The sequence below is a fragment of the Liolophura sinensis genome, chromosome 12, assembly GCF_032854445.1.
Source record: "Liolophura sinensis isolate JHLJ2023 chromosome 12, CUHK_Ljap_v2, whole genome shotgun sequence".
Classification (NCBI taxonomy): Eukaryota; Metazoa; Mollusca; class Polyplacophora; order Chitonida; family Chitonidae; genus Liolophura; species Liolophura sinensis.
In genome coordinates, this window is record NC_088306.1 from 9,124,278 (window position 1) to 9,147,545 (window position 23,268).

Here is a 23,268-nt window from a genome sequence, read left to right on the forward strand (position 1 = left end):
TACATTGGTTGGATCGAACGATTTCAGGGCTTCACAGAAAGTATTATTGTATCAGTCTACACAGAATTATGCCTTGCAAACGTTCAAAAAGGTTGAAGAATAACAGTAGTAGATGTATTCAAGCAATTTCCCTGTAATCATGCTAATAAATGACTCTTGTTAGTCTTAACGTCACCAATTAACTATTTGTCACCGGGCCTAAAGTGTGACATCGGGCCTAAAAATGTGGAAAACACCATTGTTTAAGTTCGTGTAAAGGTTTCACATTTTTAAAACAAGGTAACGGGCAAAATAAAATTTTTTACCAAGAAGGATTATTTTGTTTGTCCTGTACAAAAGTCTACCACTTGTGTTTGTATCAGATCTCTTACCTCATTCCTCAAGCATATAATGCACAAGAGCTCTTCAATTAGAAAGTCTGTCAGCAACCTGCAGATGGTCATGGGTTTCCGCCGGGCTGTGCCCAGTTTCCACCCACCATAATGCTGGCCGCCGTCATATAAGTGAAATATTCTTGAGTACAGCGTAAAATACCAATCAATAAATAAATAAATCAATTAGAAAAATAGCAAATCAACCACATTCTCATGTGCCTCATTGGAATTCATTGATTTTGTAAACAGTTATATCACAGTTTTTTTGTTTGTTTGTTTTTTTCAGCAAGAGGAGAAATGGCGGACAGAGGAGATGGCTCGCAGGCGTAAGCTAGAACAGATGAGACAGCGTATGTTGGAGGAGTCGAGTTCAGCGAAGCACGGGTCTTCCTCCTCCACAGACGAGGATGAAGGACTGTTTGTGGATGGATCAGAACACACACCAAAGCAAAACCAAACCCACAACGTCGTGGCTCATCAGTCAATCAGGAAACCAGACTCAGAGCAACAAGCCAGAACAAAACCTGTCAGTAAAGACACAGACTTACGTGTAAGTGGTACGGCGACTCCGCCAAATGCCAAGCACGACAAATTGGCTGAAACAGGTCCAGCTGAAAAGAAGGCTCCCGTTTTACTACTCACTACTCCACCGTCTGCAGGCAAGAAATCTTTTCCTACAGAGACTCCGGCCGACTCTCATGGCTCTAGTCATCGTGATCATGGGGAACGTAGTGGTCATGAGGAGACATTAAGATCGGCAAACGTCTCCCAGGGGCCAGGTGTGATCAGACCCACCCCCAGGATACTGTGTAAGGACTCTGAGACAGAGGGCGCTGTGGGGGGTACAGAGGTGTCTGGGGACACACCCGTGTTTGTGGATTCAGATCTAACACCTGAAGAACCTGATATTGTGAAAAGTGCCAAACCTCGACCTCCTATGCCTTCCATGCTTCTGCCGCCGGTGGCGCCCCCTAGGAGGAAAAAGAAACGTGATGACAGCTCTAGTGGGTTTTCCTCAGAGGTAAGCTAAGCATGGGTCAATGACTGAACTGGTAGGGGTGAATTGTTTTATTGTGTCAACTGAAAATCTGATTCTAATAGATGATACTAGGTACATGTTTGGTGTCTTTCTCTGTGGAATGCCAGAGTGAATGAATGATTATGGCTTTCGTCCACGTCAACAATACATCAACCATAACGTGATGAGGAATGACAGATCATCCATTAGTATATAAGTGAGCTGTACTGAAATGATGACCAGTTACACTGTTAAAATCTCTTCCAATCAAAGGGCAATCACAAGTCATTGTTCATCTCATGAAAAATTTATTTCTTGCAGTAGCCGCGAATATTTCACTTATATGACAGCGGCCACCATTACGGTGGGAGGAAACCGGGCAGAGCTCGGGGGAAGCCCACAACCATCTGCAGGTTGCTGGAAAACCTTCCAACGTATGAGCATGAGCTGAACTTGAACTCACAGCAACTGCATTAGTAAGTGGGCCTGGATCATTGCGCCGCGCTAGTGTGCGACCCCCCTTGGATACGGTGGTCCCCCACAGCTCTTGGGGTCAAAAATTAAACAATGAACTATTTTTTTCATGGTTTCCCACCGTACAAGTGGGATAACCAGGCAATGCTCCCATGGTTCCTTTAGTCAATCACGTCTATGTCGTGATCATGATGTGTAAAAAGTAATTCAAGGCCTTGCTTTCAAACTTTGCTATAAATTCCTTGTGATTGTTGAGATGATGGTTGGGATTGCTCTTTGCTATGTTCCCTGGTCCAAGATGGCTGCCATCAGCCACTTTAACTCTCATTCATCTGTCTTTTGAGTCAACATGATATATTGAAACCAAATCGTTGGAAAAGCTTTCAAATTTGGGAAGTAGCAAATCAACATTGGCGCTGTATATGGTCAGTGTCAACGAATAAATTCTTGGTAGTTCAACTTGAGGTAGGATAGTCCTCACCTTATATGCAAATTAACCACTGGTACCTTAGGAAAACTGTACATCGTTCAAAGCCACTTTTACGACCCAAGAAAGCTTGTTTTTTTTTTGTACTTTTACATCTTAAGCCACATCATATACCCCATATTTAGGAATAAAAAGCAAGCATGTCATGTACATTTATGCTTTAAACACCAATGTTCCCCAGGGCCGTGCCTGGTTTCCACCCACCATAATGCTTGCCATGATGGTATAAGTGAACTATTCTTCAGTATGGCATTAAACACCAATCAAATAAATAAATAAATTAAACACAAATCATCACTGTGTCATCCAAACTTTATTTACAGGACAGGTCATCAACGAACTCTGACCTGTTAAGCCCCGGCCTTCCCCCGATGGTCCCAACCCCGACCTCTACAGTGGAGAGTCTGACCCGGGAACTGGAGAACTCCCTGGACATTCAGAGTGCTATAGGCGGGAGACGACACATCAATGCCAAGGTGACTTGAGCTTGTCTTTTTTTACCCCTCCATTGAGTACGGCATAAACCACCAATCAAATAAATAAATCCACCACCACCACCACAGAAAGACTTTTGTAATACTATACTGTTAGTACTGTCATTTCTTCCACCTTTTCACATGTTTCAAAGATGTTTTTTTTTTTTTTTTTTTCAAGCATAGCCTTAAGGCATTATTATGTGATTATTGATAAATTCATTCTTTATTGGAGTCTTGAAACTGGCCAACCCACGCAGTGTAGCTTTGTCTTCAAAATCGAATTAAAAAGGTGCATTAATCGCATAAGTTCAGTTGAGCAGCAAATACATAAAAACGGTATTTTAAGATGCAGTATTGAGCGGTGTTTCTCATGATAACAACTCCTATTTTGTTGTCTTTTCCAGTAAAGAATTTTGCAGTCACTTTGAAACACATTTGATAAATCCATTAATCACTATTTATCTGTGTATCTTATAGGACGCTGAAATAGGGGCAGTTAACTCTGACCACAGTTCTCCTGTATCAGAGACAGATCAGGCAGGGTCTGATGCTGCCAGTCTGAAAAAGCAGGCACCACCAAGTGGATCACAGGAGAACAAGGAGAAGACAACTGGAGGTGGTGGGACGCCTGATGACCCTGAACCCATGGGCCGGCCCAGATCTAACTCGGGCAGGTTATTGACAGATGAGGTATACACACTATATCTTTGTTAAACCAAGAATTGTTCACAACTTTGAAACCTTATTCAAAAAAGTAAATATAAAATGTGTCTGACTTTTTTGCAACCACCCCTTTGGAGAAGGTGGTAAGATTTATATAGTCCATGTTCAGCACTGATCATGCAGCAATTTGCAGCTCATTGTATTTTATTAGTCAAATGAAAACAAGACAAAATCACCCGGTGGACGCAGCCTACCAAATAGCATTTCACCTTTTTTTTTTGTCTGACTAGTCCAATTTGACAAGTCGATGTGACACATCTCACCATGTGAATGAGGATTTAGGAGTGAAGATTAAACGACAATTGCTTGGGTCAAGTAATCTTGGTCCAGTATTATATAACATGATTGGACAGAGTCAGTGATACCATCTACTCTTCACGTTTGCCAAAGTATATTTCAGGCTTGCACAAAGTGAAAAGTCATTTCAAACTTTCTTCATCAATTTTTGTTTATTTTTTATTCATCATATGAATGAAGTACTGCATGTTCAGGGCAGGATTTTTGGACCATACTTTAGTTTTCATTTGACAACATAACTGATAAGATTAACCCCTTAAATATTTCATTATTAAAACCAACAATGATTCATTTCAAAATCCTGTTCGTTGTATAATGAGGGCTCTCAGCTGACACCAGATAACTGTGTGAGATGACTTCCACGTAGGCCTTACCGGAAAAATCAGTTCGTCTACAGTGTACATTGTGCGTGTAAATACTTTGTTTGGCATGGTTATGCTTTCAGACAGTGCTTGGAATTTAAAGGGTTGTAATAGACATTGCCTGTCTCAATGCTTTCTTTGATTTTATTCATGTGTATATTTAGAGATGTGCATGTAATCCTACTAGTTAGGAGACCTGCACACCTCACTGTCAGTGACTTGACCCCATGTGGTGAGGATTAGCAACCAGAGTTACTAAGTTCCATGATAATGAAAAGGGGCGGGGGGGGTTTCACTCTCTTCTGTCATCTTTCTGCCAATTTAGATCATGCGAAAGTAAACGACAGTAACTCATGTGCGAAACTTCAGGTTATTTATCGTGCCCCAGGCACACTGGTTTCCTCCACCTGTGAAACTGATTGCCATCAATTCATAGTGAAGAATTGTTGAGCAACTGCATGGTGTATTAACAACCATCAAATGAAAAGCCAATTAGACTCAATACGAGGAAATGGGAGAGGCTGACAGTCAGGCTGACAGTCGTAAATTGTAAAGTGTCATGTTCCCTTATGGCACTATAACCTTTCGTGAGTTTTGACCACATGTTCTCTTGCTGTTGTACATGCAGGAAATCCTGGAGATGGTAATTGTGGTGAATCTGGACACGGGGGAGAAGGTGCCCCTTAACCTGGCTGAGGATGACCCTGCCCCAAGTGTGTTAACCCTCTGTCCCTACACATCATGAGGAGAACCCAGGAATACAGGAGGTAAGTGTCCCATTCTGCGTCCTTGCTGTACACTGGGGAGAAGGTGCCCCTTAACCTGGCTGAGGATGCCCTGCCCAAGTGTGTTAGCCCTCTGTCCCTACACATCATGAGGAGAACCCAGAATACAGGAGGTAAGTGTCCCATTCTGCGTCGTTCCTGTACACTGGGGATAAGGTGCCCCTTAACCTGGCTGAGGATGCCCTGTCCAAGTGTGTTAACCCTCTGTCGCTACACATCATGAGGAGAACCCAGGAATACAGGAGGAATGTGTCCCTCTCCTTCTGTATTATCTTCATGTAATGTGCAATAAAACCAATAGGGGTCAGAGGTCATACAGGTCAGATAGTCTGTAAATCATGAAACAGATAGGTTGTATTGTATGATGTATTTCTCAATTTCCAGAATTAGATGTTTGGTATTGTCTTCTTTCATGACAAAGCCTTCTCAAAAAGTGACCTCTTTCACCCACATATCCCTGTGGGATTATCACAGTGACGCCCTTTATCACCCCTGGGGGTTGATGGGTTTGGATTATACCGTGGTGACTTGTATTTATCAATCTGTCATTGTCCCAAAGTTTCATGTACAGATTGCTTTCACTTCACTGTTAGAAGTACATGTAAGTAATGCACACATTCTTTATTTTCCTGATATACATACATGCACTTTGCATTTTTGTTATATGCAGAGAGAGGAGTTTATACAGTTCCATGTACAGTTTGCACGTTTATGGGATGTAGGTACTTTTGTGTCTTTTGTACACAGTATCTTTTATTTCTTAGAGATGCTATGTTTTTGTTGTATGCAGTGATAGCAGTTTGCACAAAGGACAGATTCTCACAGATGCTGTGTTTTTGGCTGTGCGCAGTGACAGCAGTTTTAATACCCAGAGGACAGATGGTTTGATTTTGCTGTATGCAATGATAGCAGTTTACACAAAGGACAGATTCTCACAAATGGTTTGATTTTGCTGTATGCAGTGATAGCAGTGTTAATACCCAAAGGACAGATGGTTTGATTTTGCTGTATACAATGATAGCAGTTTGCACAAAGGACAGATTCTCACAAATGGTTTGATTTTGCTGTATGCAGTGATAGCAGTTTTAATACCCAAAGGTTTGATTTTGCTGTATGCAATGATAGCAGTTTGCACAGAGGACAGATTCTCACAAATGGTTTGATTTTGCTGTATGCAGTGATAGCAGTTTTAATACCCAAAGGACAGATGGTTTGATTTTGCGGTATACAATGATAGCAGTTTGCACAGAGGACAGATTCTCACAAATGGTTTGATTTTGCTGTATGCAGTGATAGCAGTTTTAATACCCAAAGGACAGATGGTTTGATTTTGCTGTATACAATGATAGCAGTTTGCAAAAAGGACAGATTCTCACAGATGGTTTGATTTTGCTGTATGCAGTGACAGCAATTTACATGAAGACCAGATTGTCTTCACGCTGTGATTAGGCCCTTCAGGTTGTGTGTTCAAATCCAGCTCTCACAGATTCATCTGCTGCTTTAATCCAGATACCTGGCAATGGTTGGTGGTTTCTCAGGGGTATTCTGGTTTCCTTCACCAACAAACCTGACTGCGGTCATAATGAGTAAGAAATTCTTGAGTACGGCATTAAACACCAATCCGTCAGGTCCGCTTCAGGAGTGGCAGATCCAGGGTCAATCCTGGGTTGAGTCACACCAAAGAGCAAGTTGTAACTTCCTCGCTTGGCGTTCAGGGTGAAGGGGATAGTACAACAACTGGTTGACCCGTATCAGTATAATGGCTTGGACGGGGCGGCTTACTTGCCTTTAGTAAGTCGTCTCAGTGAAGCAGCACTAGATAAAAGAGCGGTGGAAATCTGTCCAGCAACATTATATGTACTCAAAGGACTCCTTCATCGTCATATGACTGAAAAATTGTTGAGTACAACGTTAAACCCCAATCACTCACTCACTCACTCCGCTTATCACAAGGACACTGTTTTGCATTTTAGCCATATGAGTGGGAGGTATAGTACACTCATAATATCTGCTGCTATCTCGTCATTTTTTACTTAATCAGTAACCCCAGTAAACCCCAAGCATTCACTCACTCACTCACTCACTCACCAATCTTTCAGTGAATGAATTAATCAATCAGATGTTATGTTTTTGCTGTTTGCAGTGATAGCAGTTTAAACAAAGATCAGGTGATGACAGATGAGGAAGATGTGAAGTCTGACAGTGAGAAAAGCACAGCTTCCTTAGAAACATCAGCCAAAAGAAAAGCGTAAGTTATTTCTGTACATCTTTCTTGGGAGTGGGCCTTGTCAGTAAGTTGCCTAAAGGAGGTGGTTTTATACCTCATGCACTTCATTTTCCTCTATCCAGAAAGCTGACCACCTTCATGTAAGACAAAAGATGTTTAGTATCTTACATTAATCAAAATAAATAAGTAAATGAACAGACCATTCTGCCAGTTTGTGTTTTGTCTACATATTACCACTGATGATTGGTATTTATGGAGTATTTGTGTAAAATCGTCAAAAAGGTCTTGCTGACAGATGGTTTAATAAAGCACTGACTCGCTGCAACTACCTGACCTTTGACCAGTAAGGTCGTATGTTTAGATTCAGCTCTTCAAGCAGTTTCGGCTGTAGCTTTAAGTCAGGAGACCTGTCAGGTACTAAGCAACGGGTGGCAGTTTGCTGGGTACACATTAGTTTTACTTTCATTTTATAGGTGAAAAATTCTTCGTCCCGTTGTAACAACAATCAGTTAGATAAGTAAATCTACTTAGGGTTTTGTTGGCACATTCAAACATGCCCATTGATTTAATGGGTTTTGTTTTTTTTTTTAAGTCTCGAACACTTAACATATTCTATTTTTACCTGTAGTTTATCCTAATTGTTTATAATTTCAGTACAAGGATAAAGAAATTCTTGGGGAAGACCATGGTGAAAACTGTGAGTAAGGTGAAGTCTGTGGCTGACCAAAGTAAGAAAGGTGAGTCCGATTTTACTAACTTGAAAACATACAGTGTTTTAAAAGCTGGAAAGAAAACCTGGCTGTCTAAACTATAATTTCATGAACTTAGGGAAATTAGGAAATTAGGGTTCCATTTTAGTACGAAGGCCTGTCTGCATCATGTTAACTCTGCCTCCCACATATGGGTACATTATGACATTAAGTGGCATTAAACCATATGCATTCATGCATTAATTTATTTCATTAAGTTTGTTTGAAGGGAGAATCAAGTGAGCCATCTGACACTAAGAAATAAATCTTCCTTCTGAGATCATCAACTGAATAAGACATGACCAAACATTGAGATTCCTAGATACCAAATTACTAACATGAAAAGATACCCAAAAGATACCATAGCCAGTAAACATGCTGAGAACTGAAATGAATAGACGTGCTTACTGAAATTGAATAAACATGCTGAGATACCAAATGAATAAACATGCTGAGATACCCAAATGAATAAGCATGCTTATATTCCCAAATGAATAAACATACTTAGATTCTTACTGAAATTGAATAAACATGTTTAGATGCCAAAATGAATAAACATGCTTATATACCATATGAATAAACATACTTAGATACCAAAATGAATGAACGCCTAGATGTTGAAGCTGCCAGCTGACCTGTGTTGTCTCCCTTGCAGTGTTACAGGGGGATGATGTAGAAGAGGAAGTGTCTGTGGATGGGAAGCGGTTCAAGGTGAGTGTTTGTCAGAGGTCAGAGGTGAAATATCACGTTGGATTATTTTCTCATGTATTTATTTATTTTATTGGTGTTTTATGCCGTGCTCAAGAATATTTCACTTGTACGATGGCGGCCAGCATTATGAGGAAACCGGGCAGAGCCCCAGGGGAAACCCACAACCATCTGCAGGTTGCTGGCAGACCTTCTCACATATGGCCGGAGAGGAAGCCAGCATGAGGTAGACTTGAACTCACAGCGACCGCATTGGTATGTTAGATTAGATATACCCTGCTGACATGGGCAAGTAAAGGACAAGAACAACAACAACATTTCCTCTGGGTTTCCATTGTTTCTAGATCCTCTTTGATAAACAATAGACCCGCTCCCACTGATATCAGTTTTAGTAAGGTTACTTGCGTCTTTAGTTCGCCTGTTCATACGACAGATGTAGCTTGTGTTATGCCCGTTGGTGTCCAACTACAGGGAGAGAGAAATTCACGTTAAAAATTTTACACCCAGTCAAAAATCTTTGTGATCTTGTCCTTTAAGAGATGGCAAGATTTTAATACACCACTGGTAAAAAGGAAAGAAAATTGGTGTGTCAGTATCATATACATATACTGTCAGTAACTTGAAAAGAAAACCCAACTAACATGAATTTCATATTAAGACTTTTCATTCTCCCTAAGTACATAAAACTTAACATAAAACTTCTGCAAACCTACATTAGGCATTATTGTTTTTCCTCAGCACAGTTGATTTAGTCTTCATTTTTAATAGTAACATTGTCTCTGTCGGTTAGCACGCTAGCAGAGCGAAATGACCAAGGAGTCTCTGACCAATGCGGTCGCTGTGAGTTCAAGCCCAGCTCATGCTGGCTTCCTTTCCAGCCGTACGTGGGAAGGTCAGGCAGCAACCTGCAGATGGTCGTGGGTTTACCCCTCCGTACCCCTCCCTCCCACCGTAATGCTTGTCACCATCATACAAGAGAAATATTCCTGAGTACGGCATAAAACACCAATCAAATAAATAAATTATAATAACATTGAATCTTGACATCGTCATTCCTGTATAAACCGGTCTGCAACAGCACCATTAGTTGATTGCGTGCTTTTGTTGTTTCAGTTTAAAGCCTGCAGCCACAACAAAGGTCCTTACGATTTCCAACAGTTCAGGATACTGCAGGATTTAGGAGGCGAGCACACGGTATGGTTTAATAACTCAGACACATGAGACTTGCATGCAGGGAGAACAATTTTTGTGGGGTAGTACTGGGTTTAAGAGGCATTATTATCAATTATAGACGTAGAGCCTTAGATATTGGGGAAACAGCTCAGCATTATTGACAGTCTGACGAATGTGTTCATGATATCTAATCTGTTGACATTATTGAGGTGGTTGATCAACATCTCATCTGTCTACTTTTCTTTCCACAGGGAGCTGTGTGGACAATGAAGTTTTCACCATGTGGAAGGCTCTTGGTAGGTTTTTCTTCTATTATTAACTGTTTTCCTGTATTTTCTTAACCATTTTTAACAATCACACTTTTTTGTTCTTGAATCTTTTTCATTTCAAGAACAATTGCACCAGTGAAAACCCAACTAACATTATTTTCATATTGAGACTTTCCTTTATACCAAAGTATATAAAACTTCTGCAAACCTACATGTACATTAGGCATTATTGGTTTTCCTCATCACAGTAGATTTAGTCTTCATTTTTAATAGTAACATTGTCTCTGTGGGTTAGCACACTAGCAGAGCGAAATGACCAAGGAGTCTCTGACCAATGCGGTCGCTGTGAGTTCAAGTCCAGCTCATGCTGGCTTCCTTTTCCAGCTGTAAGTGGGAAGGTCTGCCAGCAACCTGCGGATGGAAGAGCAACTTGATAGATCCTTACTCGTCTGACAAATTTTCAGTATACACACATTTATGTCTCACTGTCCACCAAGAGTTTGTAGGTTTTGCAGTTTGTCTTTGTCTCTATAAATTTACTGTGATATGAAGGCTGATGTATCCGTGTATCCAGGTAGAAGACTACAGTTCACTCAAGGCACAGTATATGTACACACACTCGTGGTCATATGACTGACAAATTGTTAAGTGTGTCATAAAACCCGGAGCATTCATACACACAGGTCAGATTGGCCCATTGTCAGTATAACACATTATATCTGGTGTCTTCAGCATTGTACTTTAATAATTGGGGGTGGCACTTTGGTATTATGTAGGCATATTTTTTATATTTTGATAACCCCTCCATTTTATGCATATTTTGAGTCAATGGACTGGAATTTGTGAAAATGAAATGAAAACAACCCAAAATAAACTAGTCGATAAACTCTGGCTTGAGGAAGTGTTTCTGATACCATATACATTGTACTTTGCAGGCTACTGGAGGTCAAGACAACATTCTGAGGATCTGGGTGCTGAAGTCAGCCTGTGCTTACTTTGAGGACTTGAGACATAAGTATTGTGATGGTGAGTAATGAAGTCAGCCTGGGATTACTTTGAGGACTCTAGACATAAGTATTGTAATGGTGAGTAATGAAGTCAGCCTGTGCTTACTTTGAGGACTTGAGACATAAGTATTGTGATGGTGAGTAATGAAGTCAGCCTGGGATTACTTTGAGGACTTGAGACATAAGTATTGTGATGGTGAGTAATGAAGTCAGCCTGTGCATACTTTGAGGACTTGAGACATAAGTATTTTGATGGTGAGTAATGAAGTCAGCCTGTGCTTACTTTGAGGACTTGAGACATAAGTATTGTGATGGTGAGTAATGAAGTCAGCCTGTGTTTTTACTTTGAGGACTTGAGACATAAGTATTGTTATGGTGAGTAATGAAGTCAGCCTGTGCTTGCTTTGAGGAATTGAGACATAAGTATTGTAATGGTGAGTAATGAAGTCAGCCTATGCTTACTTTGAGGACTTGAGACATAAGCATTGTGATGGTGAGTAATGAAGTCAGCCTGTGCTTACTTTGAGGACTTGAGACATAAGTATTGTGATGGTGAGTAAAGAAGTCAGCCTGTGCTTACTTTGAGGACTTGAGACATAAGTATTGTGATGGTGAGTAATGAAGTCAGCCTGTGCTTACTTTGAGGACTTGAGACATAAGTATTGTGATGGTGAGTAATGAAGTCAGCCTGGGATTACTTTGAGGACTCTAGACATAAGTATTGTAATGGTGAGTAATGAAGTCAGCCTGTGCTTACTTTGAGGACTTGAGACATAAGTATTGTGATGGTGAGTAATGAAGTCAGCCTGGGATTACTTTGAGGACTTGAGACATAAGTATTGTGATGGTGAGTAATGAAGTCAGCCTGTGCATACTTTGAGGACTTGAGACATAAGTATTTTGATGGTGAGTAATGAAGTCAGCCTGTGCTTACTTTGAGGACTTGAGACATAAGTATTGTGATGGTGAGTAATGAAGTCAGCCTGTGTTTTTACTTTGAGGACTTGAGACATAAGTATTGTTATGGTGAGTAATGAAGTCAGCCTGTGCTTGCTTTGAGGAATTGAGACATAAGTATTGTAATGGTGAGTAATGAAGTCAGCCTATGCTTACTTTGAGGACTTGAGACATAAGCATTGTGATGGTGAGTAATGAAGTCAGCCTGTGCTTACTTTGAGGACTTGAGACATAAGTATTGTAATGGTGAGTAAAGAAGTCAGCCTGTGCTTACTTTGAGGACTTGAGACATAAGTATTGTGATGGTGAGTAATGAAGTCAGCCTGTGCTTACTTTGAGGACTTGAGACATAAGTATTGTGATGGTGAGTAAAGAAGTCAGCCTGTGCTTACTTTGAGGACTTGAGACATAAGTATTGTGATGGTGAGTAATGAAGTCAGCCTGTGCTTGCTTTGAGGACTTGAGACATAAGTATTGTGATGGTGAGTAATGAAGTCAGCCTGTGCTTGCTTTGAGGACTTGAGACATAAGTATTGTGATGGTGAGTAATGAAGTCAGCCTGTGCATACTTTGAGGACTTGAGACATAAGTATTGTGATGGTGAGTAATGAAGTCAGCCTGTGCTTACTTTGAGGACTTTAGACATAAGTATTTTGATGGTGAGTAATGAAGTCAGCCTGTGCTTATTTTGAGGACTTGAGACATAAGTATTGTGATGGTGAGTAAAGAAGTCAGCCTGTGCATACTTTGAGGACTTGAGACATAAGTATTGTGATGGTGAGTAATGAAGTCAGCCTGTGCTTACTTTGAGGACTTGAGACATAAGTATTGTGATGGTGAGTAATGAAGTCAGCCTGTGCATACTTTGAGGACTTGAGACATAAGTATTGTGATGGTGAGTAATGAAGTCAGCCTGTGCATACTTTGAGGACTTGAGACATAAGTATTGTGATGGTGAGTAATGAAGTCAGCCTGTGCTTACTTTGAGGACTTTAGACATAAGTATTTTGATGGTGAGTAAAGAAGTCAGCCTGTGCTTATTTTGAGGACTTGAGACATAAGTATTGTGATGATGAGTAATAAATTCAAAGTGTGTAAAATGTTCCATTATGAATCTGAAAAAAGTTCAGTTTGTCATTAAATCAAATCAGTGATTAGAAATTGATCATAGAAAAGTGTTTTGAGATTTTCGTATAAAACAAAATTTCGGTGTGTATGATGTAGTTTATGTTTTCCAGTGAAAGTGTCACCGTGTCCATCTCCGGCTCCATCAGTGGAGAGTCTGAACTCACAGCATTCTTCAGAGAGCAACTCCTTCACGGATGGGACAGGGGTGAGTTTGTCTGGGGTCAGGGGTCAGGGGTCATGGGTCAGTGTTCAGAAATGTGCGTGTGTGTGTGGATCACCCAATACTTGGGTTCAGTCCCAATATCTTTTTAAGGAATTTTGAAGATTCCTCGTCCATGGTGGAGTTTTGTTGGCAAGAAACAATTGATAGTGTGTAATTGTAGGTGTAGTCTTCCATGAAGGTTGCTGAAGATTGCTTGCCGTCCGCTAATATTTTGTATGGTGTACACAGGAAAGCTTGCTTTAATATCGGCTGGTTTCTTCTGCCAGTAAAATTGGCTGCCATTTATATAAGTGAAAAAGTTTTGAGTATGGCATGGAACATCAATCAAATAAAGACGTAATATCATGCTGTGTGTTCATGTAGATGGGCCTCAAATACATGATTCTTATGCCCTGCCTTATCATTAAGTGCTACTGTCCTTAAAGTTAGGCATCATGACATCATGGTTATAATGTTTGTATAATTAGAATTTTAAAAAAATAAGAAAAAAAATTTCAAAAATAAAAGGTTGTTAAATTTGCACACCTAAATATAATTGTGAATGTTGTAGGGGGCCCTGGGAGGATCCTTTGAAGAGGACAAACATGTGCATGTGCCTTTCGTGAGGAAGCCATTCTGTACCTACAGAGGTCATTCTGCTGACCTTCTCGATGTCTCCTGGTCAAAGGTCAGGGGTTAATTTGTGCTGTGTGACTGGAAAGCCAAGCCAATCTCTATGTCTGCCTACATTCTGTAAAACGGATTGGAAACAAGAGTCCACGTGATCTCCTTAGTAACAAACGGCGTGGGTGAAGAAAACTGTCTTCCCAACCTTTTGGCTAGGAAAATGCCTAGTTTTGAATCGCTGTCAGTGATCTTGTATTCATTGGATTTGTATAAGTTTCAGCTTTCCAGTTGATCTGAGTACTTCTGCGGAGCTTTCGTGATGTTATTTTGTACAACTAGGCTTTTCTCATCGCTAGAGCAATAGCAGAAAGTGACCTTTTCCCCAATGATTTAACATTAGGCGACCATTTTGTTTTAGACATGAAAGGGTGGTCACATGACCCTCGACTTCCGATTCGTCATACAGATTGTAATGAATATGTGTACTTAAGTTTGAGCTCCCGGCAACATGTATCCCACTAGTTTTGATTGTGAATCTAAAGAAATGCTTGTTAACCCTGTTAAGTCCATCCTCGCTGTGAGTTCGAGTCCAGCTCATGCTGGCTTCCTCTCCGGTCGTACGTGGGAAGGTCTGCCAGCTACCTGCAGATGGTTGTGGGTTTCTCCTGGGCTCTGCCCGGTTTCCGCCCACCATAATGCTGGCCGCCGTCATATAAGTGAAATATTCTTGAGTATGGCATAAAACACCAATCAACAAATAAAGTTTAGTCCATCCTAATATAATTATACATGCTGTAAGCTACTGCAGATGTATACAGAATAAAGCATGTGCACCTAAAACATCAAACTCAAGGTTTTCACTACCATGTTTTTATTACTGTAACGCCCATTTAATAGCTCTGACTTAACAAATGAAAACCGACTCTCACTTGCTCAAACCTTTGCCACAGTGAATCCAATCACTAAATTGTGACTCAAGTCTCAGCAAGTTCAATGAAATGCTCAAGTATGTTTTTATTCTTTTTGTTGCAGAATTATTTTATTTTGTCATCTTCGATGGACAAGACAGTGCGACTCTGGCACATCTCCAGGCGAGAGTGCTTGTGTACATTTCAACACATCGACTTTGTCACAGCCATTGTCTTTCATCCTCGTGTGAGCAATACTTACATTTGCTGATAGAAATCCTACTTGTTTCCTGCCACCAAAATGCTGACCGCTGTAATACAAGTGAAATATTTTTGAGCACGATGTAAAACGCCACTCAAATAAATAAATGAATAAAAGAAATCCGCCTCTCACATGCATATAACCATATGCTAAAAGAAGCTCTGCCTGGCTTCCTTCCACCATAATTCTGGCGACTGATGTAGTAGTGAAATATTCATGAGTATGACGTAAAACACCAATCAAATAAATAAATAAATAAAATAACCTGTCCAGAACAGGTAACACTCCTCTAATATGCCAAAACATGCACTATGTGTGTATTTGAATTTGTTGAAGATTTAAGGTATCCAGTGTTGGATTGGATTGGATTGGATTGTTGGATTCGATTCGATTCGATTCGATTCGATTCGATTCGATTCGATTCGATTGGACTGGATTGGATTACATATACAATGGCAGAAGGATTGACTTATCTCAGAAAATTTGCAGTGTGTGACTTCTAACAGTGAGGCACACACAGGGCAGATTTAATTCTGGCCTTGGACAAGGATTTTGATTTCCCTGCTCTAACTGTTTCTACAAGCCTGTGTGTCAGTATCTGTATGTCCCTTATGGGAGAGTGTCAAAGGTCAGTGGTTTACCCCAGGCACTTTGGTTTTCTCCACCCTTAAAACTGACAGCCATTATACAAGTGAAAAATTAGGCAGTTGATCAGTTAAAAGATTTCTTTAACCTTTGTAATAATTGTAGGATTATAGAAGTGAAGTATTCCTCAGTAGGACATTTGTTGACACCAGTTCTTCAAGTCAATGTTTGGACAAGTTCGGTGGTCTAAAGGTTAGATCATCTGTCTTGAAGCTCAGAGACCTGGACTTTGACTTATAATATGGTACTTGCTGCTGCCACGCTGTGAGGTTAGAGCAAGGAAATGGGACTGGTTGGCCCAGTGTCAGTATAATTTGACTGGGTGGGGTGTCATGTCTGGTGTCTTCAGCATAATACTTCAGTGGTGGCCACAAGAAGACAAAGTATATGTACACAGACCTGATGACTCCTTGTCATCACATGACTGAAAATTTGTTAAGTACAGTGTTAAACCCCAAGCATTCATTCGTTCATTGAGATCAGGTTTGTTTCCCTTTGTGGTTGTTTACCGCAGGATGATCGGTACTTTTTGAGTGGTTCGCTGGATGGCAAACTTCGGCTGTGGAACATTCCGGACAAGAAGGTGACCTTGTGGAACGAGGTCAGTGGGCCGTCCAACCTCATCACCACCGCCAATTTCTGTCAGAACGGCAAATTTGCTGTGGTGGGAACCTACGACGGCAAGTGTATCTTCTACAGCACAGATGTAAGTATAGAGAACACATGTACAATATACATCATGATAATCAACTTTATTTAGACTCAGTGGTCCATTTATCCAGTAAGGCCGAATCACACCTAAGACGTTAAAAGATGTCCAGAACTCATGGCCTTCAACATGAAGGGGATAGTGCAACGACTGGTTGACCCGTATCAGTATAATGGCTCGGGCCGGGAGGCTTACTTGCCTTCGATAAGCCGTCTCAGTGAAGCAGCACTAGATAAAAGATCGGTGGAAATCCATCCTGCAACAAGGAGGCACATTACATGCACTCTAAGGATTCCTTCGTCGTCATATGACTGAAAAATTATTAAGTATGACGTTGAACCCCAAGCACTCACTTACTCCAGAAAGACTTATCTTGAATGAAACTGAGTAAAAGACTGTAAATACATTATACCCACTCTAGATTTTAACACGTTTACATCTCAATTGCACTCATTGAGGACCGGTAGATCCAGGATCAATCCTTGGTCGAGTCACACCTAAGACTTTAAAAGAGGAAGTTGTAACTTCCTCGCTTGGCGTTCAGCATGAAGGGGATAGTGCAACGACTGGTTGACCCGTATCAGTATAATGGCTCGGGCGGGGCGGCTTACTTGCCTTCGATAAGCCGTCTCAGTGAAGCAGCACTAGATAAAAGAGCGGTGGAAATCCATCCTGCAACAAGGAGGCACATTACATGCACTCTAAGGATTCCTTCGTCGTCATATGACTGAAAAATTATTAAGTATGACGTTAAACCCCAAGCACTCACTCACTCCAGAAAGACTTATCTTGAATGAAACTGAGCAAAAGACTGTAAATACATTATACCCACTCTAGATTTTAACAGGTTTACATCTAAATTGCGCTCATTGAGTAAATCAAAAGCCTTACAATGTCATCTAATGTCATCAACAAACTAAGCTGGACTTGTTTCTATTACTGTAATTCCTCAACCTTTTCACATAATTGTTTATTTATTCAGGCATATTCCGAAGGCATTATTGTGTGTAGACTGATAAAATTATACTTTTCGTAAAATTCCGAAACTGGCCAATCCAACTTATGTATTTTTGTCTCCAAAAGCAAATTAAAAATGTGGGTAAATTGCACTGAAAGTTGCTCTTTCATATGCGCGAAGGTTGAAGAATCAGGGTACCTGAGAAAGAACCCGTTTCCACTTATCACAAGGACAATGATTTGCATATTAACCATATGAGCGGGAGGTATAGTACATTTATAATATCAGCGGCTATCTCGTCATTCTTTACTTAATCAGTAACTGATACATGCAGCTTCATTCTCCATTAAAACAGTTTCGAAATCAGTTATCAGAGTGCCAAATGCTTGGGAGACAAGGAAAATCCATACGTACACTACTATTGGATGGCTTATGTCATGTGATCCTATTTAAAGCTCTTGGAGAACTGTGACGGAGATTAGAAATAAGAAATTTCGACATTAAAATATTGAATTGAAACAAGTTTTTTTGGAAAGCTGGGCAGGCTTAAGGAGAAGTTGAAAATAAGATAAGCTTGTATGAGTGCCATTGACAATTCTTAATTTATTAGCATACTTTTGAAATTCCTTGATTGGTTCCATCTTTTTTATTTTTTTCTTTCTCAGCAACTGAAGTACTACACTCAGATTCATGTCCGATCTACACGAGGAAAGAATGCTCGGGGACGTAAAATTACAGGCATCGAACCAATGATAGGCGAGGACAGGGTAGGTACAGGTTTACAGTGGCATTGAGACAGGAAAGCTAGTATTTAAATCTCTGATGGAAATTTTTGTATAGTTCTGTGAATTTGTTCCCAATGTTAATTTGCATCATGAATATCTCCTTGCTGGGCTTCGAGTACAGGTTTTCTCAGTGTGTGTTTGTGGGAAGATCACATGTGACTTTTCCTGTAGGTTTTTGTATGAAAATGTCTTAGGTAGACTTCCAAAACAATTTTTGTCAAGTTCTTCCAACATCATTATTATAACTGACTACATGAACAGAAAGTGACTGCATAAAGCAGTTTTTTATTAAGTTCTTCAGCAGGATTTACATTTTACACTAGTGACTACATGAACACATAGCTGCTGCATGAAGACAGTGACTGCATGAACAAATGGTGACTGCATGAACTCATAGTGACAACATGAACACATTGTGACTGCATGGACCCATGGTGACTGCATGAACAAAGTGATTGCATGAACACATAGTGACTGCATGAACACAGTGACTGCATGAACACAGTGACTGCATGAACACACAGTGATTGCATGAACACATAGTGACTGCATGAACACATAATGACTGCATGAACACATAGTGACTGCATGAACACAATGACTATCTGAACACATAGTAACCACATGAATACAATGACTATCTGAACACTGACTGCATGAACATAATGACTTCATGAACATATAGTGACTGCATGAACACATAGTGACTACATGAACACAGTGACTACATGAACACAATGACTATCTAAACACATAGTGACTACATGAAACAATTTTTGTCTTGTTCTTCAGCAGTATTTGCATCTTACATTGGTGACTATTGTCCTAAAATCGTGGTTTTCTCCTACCATAATGCTGGCCACCATCGTCAGATTGTATAAGTGAAATATTCTTGGGTAAGGCCTAACACACCAATCAAATCAATACATAAATCCTAAAATGGGACCAGTGTTGATGCAAACACCAGTCAGAATGATCTATCATTGACGCCATGTTGTCTGTGTTTCCCAGGTGCTAGTGACCTCAAACGACTCGCGTATTCGCCTGTATGACCTGAGGGACCTGACCTTGACCTGTAAATATAAAGGTTGTACTAACAACAGCAGTCAAATCAAGTCAAGCTTTAGGTAAGTACCACTTCAGAGTCTGGAGGCCGCGGAATTAAACCCAGGTCGGGTCATACCAAAGTACTGGCTGCTGCCTCGATTGTCGTATACCATATTTTAGGTGGCTCAGTTGGTAAGCGTGCTAGCGCAGCATAATGACAAAGGAGCCACTCACCAATGCAGTCACTGTGAGTTCAAGTCCACCTGCTGACTTCCTCTCAGGCCATACATGGGAAGGTCTGGCAGCAACCTATGGATGGTTGTTGGTTTCCACCGGGCCTTGCTCAGTTTGCTCACACCATAATGCTGGCCACCGTCGTATAAATGAAATATTCTTGAGTACTGCGTAAAACACCAGTCAAATAAAAAAATCAATGAAGACAGGTCTTGCATGCTTCTGTTTCTACAGTTAAAGGATACATGAATTGCTCGGTATTCATTTTTTGATGTGGAGTATATGATGGGCCCTAACATATAGAAGTACAAGAAAGCTTCTTGCTTTTTTCTTGGGGCATATAAATGGCTTTAAGTTACATTTTTCCAAGGGCCCCATTGGTCAGTCTGGAAATTAAGTAGCCGGGTATGGTGACATCAGCAGTGATAACTGTTCTTTTCTGGAGGGAGAGCTTGAGCTTGGGGCACTAAGCTGGTCACACATTCCCAGTATGTTTAAGGATGACATCATTTCCAAATATTTCCAACCATTTAATATGGAAAATAATATAACATAGAGGAGATATTAACAAATATAAAAAATGCCTCATAAGTGATTTTTTTTTTTTGTTTATTTTCTTAAAACCATAGTCTTCGTTTTATAGTACTTTTTCTGGTTGACGTGGTTTCCCCCACACTCTGTCTGTTTCCTTCTGGCTCTGTCTTTTTTCCTGGGGAATCCAACTGGATTTTGCTGGGTTTTGTATACTCTCCACCAGACCATTAGGGTGTCCTCCAGGGTCTGTCCAGGTTTCTTTAGGCTCTGTGGACAGGACGTGAGTGAATTCTCTGCTTTCACTATTCATTGGGTCGAGGAGACAAGAAGTACTATACTCCACTTGTGTGTCTATTTGCTGTGCATCATGTGAGAAAGGTAATCAGTCACTTGCCAGAGGTCAGTGGTTTATTTCCTCCACTCATAAAACTGACCTCCTCTTCTGTTATACTCTGTGTAGTGGGTTAGAGATGACATTGTTTCCTGACTCTTGTGCTTATCTTCCAGTCCCAAGAGTAAATACATCATCTGTGGTTCTGAAGATCACTTCATCTACATCTGGAAAGCACACCACGAGTTATACAAGTTCTCCTCAGCACGGAGAGACCGCAATGACTTCTGGGAAGCCATCAAAGGTAGGTAACTCTGTCAACACAGCAATGCTGGGTTTTTTTGGTTTTTTTTTTCTTTTCATGCCGACTTGTCCTTTCTTAGGTGATTCAGAAATTGGTGTCATTTGCAAGGAACAATGAGGCGTGGATTCTGAGATTGTGAATTCCTGCGACTCTCACTGTTTGTTGAGCTTGACCAACAATGCATGTGTTACATTCGTTATAAAGACCACTGGCCTTAGATCAGTGTGGTATGCATATCTATTCGTCAATTGTGGCAGAGTTGGTCATTGACTTGCCAAAGATTGATGGTTTTATAACAGAAACACCAAAGTTTCCAACACTCATGAAAGTGGCTGCCATCATATAAGTGAACTATTCTTGAATATGGCACTGAATAACAAAATCAGAAATACTGTATGTAAAAACACACTTTCAAAGCACATAATAGCCTTAAAGTAATATATTTTATTCCAACTCTAATGCTTTTCTGATGAGAAATTAATGTAACTTCACAAGAAAATACTGAAGTGACCTTAGAAGGCGGAATCACCTTAGTTAGTTGTCAAAAAGAGTCAAACAAAATATGTAACTTAAAAAATCTAGGCGAAATATAGTAAACTGAAATGTAAACAGTTTGTACCCGTGAAAAAAAGTTGTAATTACCTCCAGTTTATTTAATTTCCAGTGCATAATGCTGTGGTGACTGCTGCTATCTTTGCTCCCAACCCCAGCCTGTTTAGTCCGACCAGTGAGGTGTCTGGTTTCAAACAGCAGACGGTGCAGGAGAGCTTCCCAGGGGAGATAATTGTCAGTGTGGATTTCACAGGAACGATCAAAGTTATCCAGAACACACCAACACACAATGTATGAAATGATCAAATTGTATGTAAATTAAATTGAATATTATATTTAATCATCTTCAGTAAGATATCAGATATTTTAAAGATATATTTACTACTTTAATTCTAACTCAACTGCTGTCCTGTAAGATTTGTAGTATATTTTTCAGTGATGTTGTCATATATTGGTGATCTGGTGATCAAACTGTATATTATCTACATTATATGATTATGCAGTATATTACTGCAACACGACAGACAGAAATCCTGTACATATAGTCTTCGATGCCTATGAAATCTCTGCATGAAAGCCTTCTGGTGTAAAATATCTCTCTTTCTTTCTTACCTGTCAGTGGGTTTTCTGTATACCTGTCAAAGTAATGACCAACATAGAGTTACAGTATCATTCAATAGTGGATTAAAATTGTAAATTGCTCAGTATCTTTATAATAGTTTGCATTTTTGTTTTACAAAGAATTGTTTGCCAAAATTTGTTGAGGTCAGAGGAATACTTTTTACTTTGAATGCTGTGTGTTTCATTGCCAGCAGTTTTTTGACAATCATTGCTGAATGTTGTAAAATTCATGTTTTGTTGAAGCTACAATTGAGAATTTGAGATTTAGAAACATTTCACCTGCCAGACAAACTGAATTTTGGAATTTTGTTACTGAAGGGACAGCTAGATTAAAGTTGTTGTATATACATGTAAACGATTTGCACTAGCAGCCATGTTGGAATATGAACAAGCAGCTTGCATTTGCCACTGTCTCTGCTGGAGCTCCTGGTGTACGGTACATTCTCAATAATTACAGACGCATTTTCGGAAATGGAGTATGATGATGCCTCGCAAGAGCTGTTGTTTTGAAGTAGTAAACTCTCTGTAGGGAGGAAGGCATTACTGGTAGTCAGTCAATGATAGTAGTCCATGCCTCAGGGAGACTCACCAGCTTGGCAAGACAGGGAGAAACAAACTGCCGGGTTTTTAAAGATTCAGTTTTTTGTGCCATTGAACGGTTGTTTTAAAATGCCGTTTAATGTTCTGCTTACAAACTACCTTTCACTGCGTGCACCAGGTCATAAAATCCTTTTGTTAGAGATCCAACATGGCCTTCAGCACAAGTCATCAATATTTGTAACATTTTGAACATGATTATGATATTAACAGATGTACAGTTATATGTACATAGGTACAGCATCTGATTCTTGTTTGCGCGTGTGTGTATCTATGTGTGCATAGTTAAAAATAGTTGTTGGAATATTTATAACTTTATTTCTACCAGCACCAGTGATGTTTATTTTTATGAGCTGACAGATTATTGATTATTGAATAATCAATTTTGCTGTCTTGTTACAGATTGTGTTTATTGTTGCTTTTTTTTTTTTCTTTTTTTTTTTTTAATACCTTGTCCTTGCTAATCTCTTATAAGGAATACCACTGTTTCTAGTCCAAGCATGTATGTTTCTACGAGCTTAATAAAGATTTTATATGGAAGATATCTATTAAAATATTGATTCATATCTTGTTTTTTCTCACATCTACTAACGTTCATTTCAAAAACATGAAGCACAGATTCAAAAGCAAAGACTATGATCATTTCAACCCTGAAATATTATACAGACATTTCTATATTTGCATTAATTTGTAATTATTGGATATAGGAATCACAAAAAGAGGACAAGTATTGTTTTC

At 39.9% G+C, this 23,268-nt stretch overlaps 1 protein-coding gene across 1 annotated transcript in view; it reads left to right on the forward strand.

Annotated features, from left to right (window-relative positions):
* The window catches only part of LOC135479421 (WD repeat-containing protein 44-like), a 29,899-nt gene extending 7,482 nt beyond the window's left edge, over positions 1 to 22,417 (forward strand). The window contains 19 exon segments of the mRNA XM_064759248.1: positions 661 to 1,395; positions 2,677 to 2,829; positions 3,307 to 3,519; positions 4,840 to 4,911; positions 4,914 to 4,978; positions 7,140 to 7,244; positions 7,878 to 7,960; positions 8,628 to 8,683; positions 9,794 to 9,874; positions 10,105 to 10,149; positions 11,058 to 11,148; positions 13,325 to 13,455; positions 13,988 to 14,104; positions 15,076 to 15,198; positions 16,373 to 16,564; positions 18,191 to 18,292; positions 19,322 to 19,437; positions 20,633 to 20,760; positions 21,425 to 22,417. Of these exon segments, the coding sequence (XP_064615318.1) occupies positions 661 to 1,395; positions 2,677 to 2,829; positions 3,307 to 3,519; positions 4,840 to 4,911; positions 4,914 to 4,978; positions 7,140 to 7,244; positions 7,878 to 7,960; positions 8,628 to 8,683; positions 9,794 to 9,874; positions 10,105 to 10,149; positions 11,058 to 11,148; positions 13,325 to 13,455; positions 13,988 to 14,104; positions 15,076 to 15,198; positions 16,373 to 16,564; positions 18,191 to 18,292; positions 19,322 to 19,437; positions 20,633 to 20,760; positions 21,425 to 21,609 (2,793 nt within the window). The 3' untranslated portion in view covers positions 21,610 to 22,417.
* The last annotated feature ends 851 nt before the right edge of the window (positions 22,418 to 23,268 follow it).